Here is a 10,878-nt window from a genome sequence, read left to right as displayed (position 1 = left end):
CAAACAAATGAATTAGTTCAACGCCAATCAGACTGTTCAGACAAATTGAAACACCTGTTGGTCCTGATCGGCAGGTGTAGGACCTTCTGAAGGCATTTCATTTCATTGGTTCTCCCACCCTTCCAAAGTGAATACCTGTACCTGTAAGTATCCTGCTTCATTTTGGGGTCAATAAAAAACCACCAGCAGAGGTCACTAAAGCTTCAAGTTTCACACTTAATCTAAATAATTGAGTGAAACACATAAATAATGAGTTATATTTTTTTCAACCTCCACGGATAAAGACAGAAACCAAGAAATAACTTATACCCCATCTTGTCATCCTTTATTTTGTTTATGAGCAAGCATCAACTTAACCACAATTTGCCTTTCAATTGGTAGAAAAGTGAGAGCAGCCCCAACAAGAAAAGGAAGCATCTGACAACTCTGAAAACATCACCTTAACCCTTCTGAGCAAAGATTTGAAAGAAAAAGAAAACATGGTTTTGAGTGGCGTGGATTTGTGAAACGGACAATCAAGAGAATCAGTAGTGAGCCCCCTTCTTCGCCCCAGTCTCACAACTCTACATGGATCATACACACAATGTGGTTCATGCAAAGTAAAAACATTTTTAATGTTACTATTACGGCTGCATTTCAATTCATTAGGCAGTGTGTGGACATTCAATTCAATGCAGAGAAAAATACAGTATATCTTAGGGGTTGACCGGAAAGTACATGATTTGGAAAACTTCAGATGCCATTAATGCTATAATTCTGAGCAGTGTCAGAGCCAATAATGTGCTCTTGACAGTGATAATGCAGTTGTACCTTTTGCAGAAGTTAGTTGAAATGTTGACATTGGAACATTTTTGACATGACATTGTGAGAACTTTGGGGGGGAACAGGCTTAAAACTGGGTTCTTGTGAATTTCATGCTGCCCTCAAAAAACTTCCGTCAGCAATTCAGGCAATAGTACACTGTCGAAAACGACCTTCCTCTATACACAAATAGGTAAATTTATACCCACTATGCTGCCTAAAGCAATTCGGTAATGTACATCTTTTAAGAGGTGGAATCCGTCAATATGATTTAGTACAATATAGAAGATACAATATGGATCTATTTTTTCTACACATCAACATGGACACATGACACCTATGTAAAACTTCTTCACTTTTAATAAAACTAGCAGTGGACTATTGTTACGATAAAATGAAAGAAAATCACATCCCCCAGCTCTGTAAGAAATCTAGCATTAAATAGTTACAAAATAAGAAAACAAAACAAAAAACGTTGCCACAACTTAAAGAGCGTAAATTAGTACTTGTTTTATTTGTTAGTTGTGTTAATTCCGCTGTGATTGGCAAAAGGCACTCCCAACTCGGCCGGCTCAAACCTGGCCCCATGTTTTGTAGGCCCAAGTCATCATGAAAGGGGAGATTGTTCACCACATTTCCACCATTGACCAAAAACAATAAATTAATTGGACATGAAAAAATCTAGTCACTCCAGACATAAGGTTTGCTTGAAACATCAAAGATGACCTGGAGACTGTGTCTAAAAACGTCCTTTGACGAAACTTGCGAAGAATTAATATGCTATTTCCCCCCTCGTATTATAATTGAGCCATCTGATTGTAATTCTCAGAAAATATATTTGCATGCAAAGTATGAGATTCTCGATGCCATCTGTTCTAATTATTTTCTAATAACTGACAATGCCACACTTTCTGCTACCTTCATTGAACTAAAATGCCCCCAAACCTAGTCACATAAAGCAGGTTGTTAAATGGATATATTTATTTTGGAATCCCAGAAAAATTATTAGGTGTAAAGCCCAATTTGTGCTTTGGCAAAAACAAGTGTTGTGAAACATGTCGCTCAATAAAAGTGACGCATTTTCAACAAAACAAAAAAAGTGTTGATACGACACTTTCTTCGGCTGAAAACGTAATTTTCCTTGAGTTACAGGTCACCCAACACTTTGTGCTTAAGCATAAATTAGCCAAAATTTTCAAATTGTGCCTGTTAGGCAAAAAATACACTACAGTAATGAATAACAGCCATGTCTAAGAGGAGATATAGAGATTAACATTGGACACATCTTCCCAATTAATTGTATAAGTTTTATACTAATACCGGAAGGAAAACAAGTTTACCAAATGTAAACAAATATCTTAGAACAACTCTACAGTACAGTTCCATGTACAATAAAATCTAGTGGTCTACTGCAAAAAAATATTTCATTTTAAGATTCAAACCATAACAAAATAAGATTAATTTTTAAAGAGGTTTCCTATCATAACTAGTGCACTCCTCCCTTCAGTTATAACTAAACTCCATGAGAAAAGGAGTCACAAGAACAGCCAGTAATTACATTGTGATACGAAGCTGCTTTAAAAATGCATCTAAAATATTATCTTGGGTTAAATAGCTGTGCCAAAAAAAAAAAAAAAACTTAAAAAATATTTTTTTGCAATGAAGCAATCTGAGATGTCTTTGCATTTCATCTCTCTACCCCTAATACTTAATTTATGCTCTGTCACACTCTGGTGTCTCGTGCCGAATATGGCAAACCTACAAGCTCACAACGTGTCGCATTCCCGACACGTGGTGAGCTTGTAGGTCGGCTATTTCCAACTCTCGACTCCGCCGTGCGACAAAGTATAAATCGGGCCAAAAACGACACCAGCAGCTGCACAATTCAACCAAGCTTCACTAAAAGCTTGTCTGTCCATATTGATCTGCTCTTTCAGTAGTTTGTAGAGATTCATTTATTTTCCTACACAGCAAAATTCTAAAGTGTCACTTTAACTGAGTGTAAAAATGAACCCTATGACAGTGTGAAAATGGACCTTTATAGGGTCTATTTCAACCCTCAGATTTAAACCAACACTTGGATGTTTACAGTGTACTTATGTCACCATGGCAGGACTGGATAATGAAGACGAAGGGCAGTCTAAAGCTGCTGACAAAATATATCATCTCTAAGCTCTAATATATTAGCAGTACCCACATTTTAAGACCAACAGTGCTATTAATGATCTTACCGTACTGTACCCAACACAAACCTAAGGTTTGTATGTATGCAATTCTCTTGAGTGTGAATACCCTGAACAAAAATCCCTTCTGTACAACAGTGAAATCTATAGGGACTAAAATGCATTGATACCTTGAGTATAGCATTGCCACCTGTGCAAGCAAAGCAAAGCAAAGAGTCTGCACAACAAAATCCTTAGTAAATTGAACCCTCAAAAAGCATACAAATGTGTCCTTAATAGGTCCATTTTGACACCAACATTGAGGATTTTGCTGTGTGCGTGAAGCCAGTCCTGCCTACGTAAAGCAAAAGAAATGAAAACTTTAGCCAAAAAACGAACATAAAACAAGAAAAAGACAAAATGGACACCACTTTGCTATGGAAACCTCCGCTTATAGTCCTGGGTTTCTCATTTTGATGCAGACACGTTTTGTACAAGCATGACGGAAGAGCTCTGCTAAATTTTGCAACATGCTACAGCCTGTGTGACACAAATATTCTACATTACGTACTGCGTCATTGTAGATATTGGACCCCATTGTTTAGGCCTTCACTAACACATTGACTAATTACATTTCATTATATTTACAAAAACAAAATAATTAAAAAGCAATTTATTCCTCTACACATGTGACTTTTCAAATATCTGCATGCACTAAAGAAAATCAAAGAAAAAAAGAACTACTTGTTGAGAAGCATCGCCTTATTTCACTCTCTGGTCTATGAACCCCAAGTCAAAGCTAGTCGTGATTTTAGCGGCAAAACACATTTCAAGAATGAATGCGCAAGGTATATATATACCTACATAAAAAAAATAAAAAAGATATTCTCCATCTGAAAGCTGTGATCCGAGTGAACACAAAGTGCAAGGTTGGACTTCCTCACATTATTTAAAAAACAAATGTAATTTTAGGCCAAGTTTTCCTGGGAATTGAAAACATAATAAATAAAAAAATAAAACATAAAAATCAGTGATCTGGTGATTACTATATTACACTGAGTACCACCACGAAGATGACAACAGGAAAACCTGGACCATAGATAGGTTGAAAGGATCCCCCCCTCCCCGCAAACATAATGGCTCCTTGAAAATGACGTGTGTGTGTGTGTGTGTGTGTGTGTGTGTGTGTGTGTGTGTGTGTGTGTGTGTGTGTGTGTGTGTTTGTGTGTGTGTGTGTGTGTGTGTGTGTGTGTGTGTGTGTGTGTGCGTGCGTGCGTGCGTGCGTGCGTGTGTGTGTGTGTGTGTGTGCGTGTGTGTGTGTGTGTGTGTCTCTGTGTGTTTGTGTGAACGTGTGTGAGTGTGTGTGTGTGTGGGTGTGTGTGGATTTGGTTAAGTGATTTGTATGTGTGAGGAGGTACTGTAGTGTGTGTGTGCGTGCGTGAGTGCGTGTGTGTGTGTGCGTGTGCGTGTGTGTATGCCTGTGCATGCGTGCGGTCTTTAGTAGGTGAGAGTCGAGTCGTCCCACTCCAGCTGCTGCTGTCTGCTGGCCCCCTGCTGGTCCTCGCCAGGTTCTGCACCTTCCTCCTCCTCACTGCTCTCCGACTCGGCGCTCGTGATGTCGTCTTCCTCCTCACCGTCCTCACTCTCCTCCTCCTCCTCTTCCTCCTCTTCGCTGCTGTGCTGGTCCTCGTATGTCTGGACAGAGACAAGGAGGGCTTTTCAGATGGGAAGAGACTGGCACGCCTGCCCGGCGATATGTTTTCAACTAGAAACAAAGTGCTCCTCAGAGCAGTGATTCCCAAAGTGGGGTGCGGGGACCCCCAGGGGTCCTTGAGGGAGTTCCAGGGGGTCCCCAGCAAAATTATAGTTTGGAACCAAATGGACCCTTATGGGTCTGTAACTCTGAGAGTGTACAAATGGAACCAAATGGGTCCATTTGGTTTGAGTTTTGAGTTAAATTAATTTTTGTTCAATTAACATTGATTTTACAATATTAATTGGGGTCCCAATGATAGAAATTACATTAAATGGCGGTCTGTAGACTAATATGCATGTCAATCAGGGGTTGACGTGAAAAGGTTTGGGAACCACTGCCTCAGAGCACGGGTCTCCATTCTACCAGGAACCACTGCCTCAGAGCACGGGTCTCCATTCTACCAGGAACCACTGCCTCAGAGCACGGGTCTCCATTCTACCAGGAACCACTGCCTCAGAGCACGGGTCTCCATTCTACCAGGAACCACTGCCTCAGAGCATGGGTCTCCATTCTACCAGGCCAGGTAGGTTATTCTAGCCTCCTTGTGGCGTTATATCAGGCCAATGTGTAAAGGGTGCCATTTCGTCTACGGCCTTTGATGCCAATTCCACATTCAAAGTCAAGATTTGAGGCATTTTGTTCCAAAAATGTGTTTAGCAAAAGTCCACCTGCTGGTGGCGCTATAACAGGCCAATGTGGGTGGGATTTATTCCTCTGCCTAGCAGGAATGTGCATGCAACATTTCTCTCAAATTTCAATCTGGGCACGACCAGGCCAACGGTGCCGGAGATTAGCAGTACACAGAAAGACGGACACACAGACGCAAAAAGTGCAAAACATACTCTCGCCCATGCCTTCGGCCTGGTGGAGACAATGAGAGGCGAGCGGGCAGTTTCACGCACGGTCAACTTGTGGTATTATTTATTTTCTTGTAGCGCAGTATTGTATTAATAAATAAATAAAGTTACAGTTAGCCAGTAGCTCTATAATAGAAGCATGGGCTGATCTGTTGTTGCCAGGCAGCAGAAAGAGTGAGATTTCATCAATATGATTTATCACTGCAGTGATTCAAGGCCTAACTGCAACAATGTAAAAAAAAAAACATTACAGTGCGTCGTGCATGCCTTATTCGGCTGAATCATGTCAAAAATGCAATCTGTAACTTTCATGTCCTACCTGGTATTAGTTATTTTTTACTGTTGAGCTATAGTGGAGGATACTTTTAGGAAGGCAAGCTATTTCCATTTTTTGAGTTTACAATTATGCATAAAATCAAGTAAGCAATGTTCAACGTTGCTCTGAAGGAGCACACAAGAGAACAAGTGGGGGACACTATTGTACAGGAGCTAACGTTGATGTTTGTTTGAAGCAGTGGTGTAATTACATTTACTCAAGTACTGGAATTTTTACTTTACTTGAGTATTTACAAGTTTCTATACCTTTACTTCTACTCCACTACATCTCAGAGGCAAATATTACACTTTTACTCCACTACAATTATTTGCAAACTTTAGTTACTAGTTATCTTGTAGATTTTGATTCTTATTACAAAAAATAAAGTGGCTAATTACATTAGCCACTTTATTTCGGCCATTTGAGCTGATCTGAAGGATTTTTATACATTTTGAAAACGTGAAATGGGACATTCTGCATAACGAGTACTTTCTACATTTGGTACTTTAAGTACATTTTGATGCCAATAGATTTGTACTTTCACTCAATAAGTACATTTTGAATTCTGGACTTTTACTTGTAACGGAGTATATTTCTACATTGCAGTCTTGATACTTTTACAATAAGTAAAACATTTGAGTCCTTTCTCCACCACTGGTCTGAAGCGAGGCGGTGCGTTTGGTTTACCTCCATGGGGTTGACAGTGATGGTGAGTGCTGAGTCGTCCCAGTCCATCTCGTTCTCTTTGCCGCCCTCCGTGTCCCTCACGGTGCGCTGGTGGGCCGCGCGGATGCGGAACACGCCCAGGATGATCATAAACACCAGGAAGCTCACACACACAACGATGACAATGGTGGCTGCGCTGGGGACCACTGTGGGGCACACACACACATCACACCACACACACACACACACACACACAGATCACAGGAGGGTATCGTTAGTTTCACTTCGCACAGCGACAAAAAACAACGTCACTTCAACAATGTTCTCCAAATGAACATACATACTGTACAGTTCATTTTCCAAGTCATTGCCTGTAATTCTGTGCTAGGGGCTTTTTATGGCCATTAGTTGTGTTGCAGAGAGAGAGAGAGAGAGAGAGAGAGAGAGTACAAATGTATTCCATCGTGCGCCAGCACTAGAGCTAATGGGGTTTAAATGAACTGCAAAGGAATGCTTTTGGAGGCTCCAGTTGTCTGTGACTGTGCACGTGCATGTGCACGTGCGTGTGGCCTCTTTAAATACATTTCTTTTTTGGGGCTTTTTGTTTTTTTCCTATAATAACATGCAACATGCCCAAATTAAAGGATGCCAGGATGAAAGGTGGTTTGAAGCTCACCTGAGGCCTGGTGAGCGTTGACCAGGTTGTGTCCAGACAGGTCCACGGAGGCGTGGTGCACAGGGTTGATGAAGTTGGGCTGTGCCAGGGCATTGTTAGCATGCTCCATTGGGTTGGCAGTGTGGATCACATTCACCTGAGGACGCACAAATGTTTCACAATATGATGAATGAGGACAATCCTACACATTATGTTGGAAGAATGTATTATGAGTAAGCGTTCATATATTTTTGTTAACCCATTTAGGCCTGCTATGAGCTTGTAGATCTGCTATTTTTCAATAGCTAAAGTATAACATAATGCTTAGTTAAAACACCAAAAGGGGTCCCCGCCCTTAAACATTGTTCTACCCAGATGATGTGCGTTGGAGGATACAGGATGCCATTGCTAACCCTCTGCAGTGAATGCGTCCTTTTTTAGTTTTTTGCATCAATTTGTTTCTTTTGGTTCCTCTATTTCACCAGGTAAGTTATTGAGGACACAATCTCTCTTGTACAAAGGTGACCAAGAAAGGTCATGTCCATCCGACGTCCGGCAATAAATACCTCGACTTTGAAGTCGTTGCTGACGTAGCGGCCGTTGAGTTCGGAGCACACCAGCTTGAACTTCCTGTCGAAGAGAGCCTCGGTGTGCCAGTTCTTGTAGCGGATCAGGTGCAGCACCAGCTCGTAGTTGGCCATGGTGTTGACGCCTGTACCACACAGAGAGGAGGCACAGTCCATTTCATATTTACAATTTAGGCATTTTGCAGACGCTCAATCGCTTAATCCAGAGCGATTTACAGTAAGCCAGAACAACACATGGTAATACATCAAATACATAGAAATAGTCATCAAGGATCATAAGCAAACTAAGAAGCTAACATTGGTCTAACAGTAGAATATCTGTACAATGAACCTATGAGTATACACACTATGGAGTGCTATGTCTACATAATATGCTAGCTAAATTACATAAATTTAGCCTTTGCATAATCACACATGAACAGGAGATACTACCAGCTGCTATTTGACATACCTCAATTTACAATCAACTACAATTTAGGCATTCAGCAGACGCTCTTATCTAAAGTAACTTAAAAGTTGTAAGATGGGACAACAAACAACAAGGTAAATAGTCACATGATAAACCGAGTGCAGAGAGAACAATGTAATGTACCAGGTAAACAAATGCCCATGTTGTGGCCGTGGGAAAGTACATTATATACCATGGGGATTGCATGTTTCTAAATAGGCTGATGAATATTCATGGGAAAGGAATTAAGAAGTGAACAGCTGCAAAATGGATTTAGTCTCATAGATCTGAAAAGATATTCGAGAATGTATGAGTAAGAGTAGGCACTGCAATTGTGTGCATGTGCTAGCATAACATTTTGAATATGGTTATGGGGTGGTGAATTGATGGGATTAGATAAACCCATCCTCCCATTCTATGCGGTCGTCTTCACTCACAGCAGGATACAACTGTAAGCTTGTCATGTTCATCCGATGCCTCAGCGTACAGTATGTGTGTCTGAATGTTCTTTATATGGGGATACATCATTTATCCCATTAAAACCTGGAATGCATGCATCTGTGTTACTTTAGGTTTTAACCACTTTTAAGTACCATTATTTTATACGTTAGCTATTGAAAAATGGCAGATATACAAGGTCATTACAAGCTTGTAGATCTGCTATTTTAGAAAAATCATGAAAATGTGTGCAAATCTTTGTTCACAGTGAACATTTTGAACTCAAATCTTTGCTTCTGGGCGGATCCCTGAAACAACATATTTTCAGATGGGGGGTCCGGCGACCAAACACATAATATTTGGGGGTCCTTGAACATGAACAAGGGTGTTATGGTACAGTGTCTGGCCTAGCACAGGTCTGTCCATGAGTGTACAGTACGTACCGGTGATGACCAGGCCCAGGTTGGAGGAGCTCATCTCCAGACCACGCTGCTGCAGCAGGGACAGCTCCACCTCCAGGCTCTCGTGCTCGCCGTCCAGCTCGTCTCCGATGGCCGCCACCTCGCACGTGTCCAGGTTGTGCATGATCTCCTCCGACACCACCGTCTCTTGAACTGGACGGACCCGCGGGAGAGAGGAAAAGAAAGCCATTTTAGTCAGGGACGAGGAGTAGTTGCAAAGGGCTCACTGGCCAGGCTGGGTTTGAGACTTCTTTTTATTGTATTTATTTATTTGCACAATAAAAACAGTACAAAAAGCATTATTATTATCATTATTAAAAGAGAAAAATAAGCGCAGGTGAGAAAAGAAACCCATAAAGGGCTTATACATGGTTCTCACCTAAAATAATAAACAAATAGTAAGTTAGACAAAGTAATCAAACATAAGGTATGTCAAACAACAAATACACTTGTGTGCAGTTGAATGTGTGGGTCTGTGAGTCTGCGTGAGTGTGCGTAAGTGTATGCGTGTCTGTGTAGTGGCGAGGCTTGATTCATCAGGCTGGCCCTCAATCTATGTTTAAAGTTACAGAGTGAAGAATGAGAAGTTGGCAATAAGTATATGTGTATTCCGGAGTAAAGAACCTCTGTCTTTAATGGAGAACTGGCTATGAGTGAGACTTGAGAATATGGATGGACTGGTAGCTCTTTGGGCCCAGTTTCACATGCACACAGACAGACACAGTATAAGCTTTCCTTGAGTACATGATGCCAAATTTGGGCAAAGTTTCCGCCTGTGTCAGAGACCCCTTCTTCTATTATCAAATTAAATTGGCAGTGTGCACAAGACAGACAGACAGACCGACCCTCCTACACACAGCTAGACCCCTGCAGATCCACAGCGTAATAAAAGATGATCATATAGTCAGCTGGTGTAAAGCAAACTCTCCCCTGTGACAACGTGTGTTCTATTATTACGGCCCACATTACATCTTTATTAAGATGTATTTGTGCCATTAGCATCTTCTGGCTCTAGTCTACGCTACAGGAACTTCTATAATGGATTCCTTGTGTGCCTGTTTGTTTGCAGGCGGTCTGATTACAGCTCCTTGCTCGCCATCCGGTGGAGAGCACGAGTTCATTATGTCAAGAGAGGAGCAGGACTTTAACCATTTGAACCCAAGCATCACAATCCTTTCCTCGTTGTTTTTTGTGAGCTTGTATAATTCGTTGCTGTCGGGAGGAAACCACCTAACTCAATTTTTTAGGGTTTTGATTATATATATTTTTTGCATAAATCAGTGCTATTGAACACCCTTTATGTCTGTGTGATGGTTAAAAAAATATTGAACCAATGAAAAGTAGTAAAAAGTGCTTCAGACAAAACCTCTTAACTCCATTGGACCCTCAAACTGTCTCCTAAAGCAGCTAACTCCATCACCTCTCCCCATGATGCAAGTAATTGACAATACCGTTATATAAATTCACAACACCAACTTTGATGAGGCAGTATTGCATTGCTATAAAAATATAAGGTTTTCTTCATTTCCTGAAGAGTTAAGTGGTTTCTTCCCAACAGCAGAGATATTATAGCTTGTAGATTCTATTTTTGGTGAAGATATTTAGTATAGTATCCCCTAGGAATACGATCAGCTAAGTACCGGGGCCCATGGGAATACAGTCTTGGGCCTAGTATTGGGAATACGGTCAACTGTGTATAGGGTTTTTAACTGTGTTTAAGCCCATTGTCCC

General features: G+C 41.0%; 1 protein-coding gene across 4 annotated transcripts in view; it reads right to left on the bottom strand.

Annotated features, from left to right (window-relative positions):
• Nucleotides 1–299: 299 nt before the first annotated feature.
• clstn1 (calsyntenin 1) overlaps nucleotides 300–10,878 on the bottom strand; it is a 47,608-nt gene continuing 37,029 nt past the window's right edge. For all 4 annotated transcript variants that reach the window (XM_083770190.1, XM_083770192.1, XM_083770191.1 and 1 more), the window contains 5 exons: nucleotides 9,130–9,300; nucleotides 7,780–7,925; nucleotides 7,235–7,370; nucleotides 6,580–6,764; nucleotides 300–4,658 (listed from right to left, as the gene is read on the bottom strand). In XM_083770190.1, the coding sequence (XP_083626316.1) occupies nucleotides 4,461–4,658; nucleotides 6,580–6,764; nucleotides 7,235–7,370; nucleotides 7,780–7,925; nucleotides 9,130–9,300 (836 nt within the window). In that variant the 3' untranslated portion in view covers nucleotides 300–4,460. The remainder of the gene's footprint in view (nucleotides 4,659–6,579; nucleotides 6,765–7,234; nucleotides 7,371–7,779; nucleotides 7,926–9,129; nucleotides 9,301–10,878) is intronic.

This window comes from Protomyctophum parallelum, assembly GCF_964188405.1.
Source record: "Protomyctophum parallelum genome assembly, chromosome: 7".
Lineage (NCBI taxonomy): Eukaryota > Metazoa > Chordata > Actinopteri > Myctophiformes > Myctophidae > Protomyctophum > Protomyctophum parallelum.
This window is presented reverse-complemented; position numbering and strand designations above follow the sequence as displayed.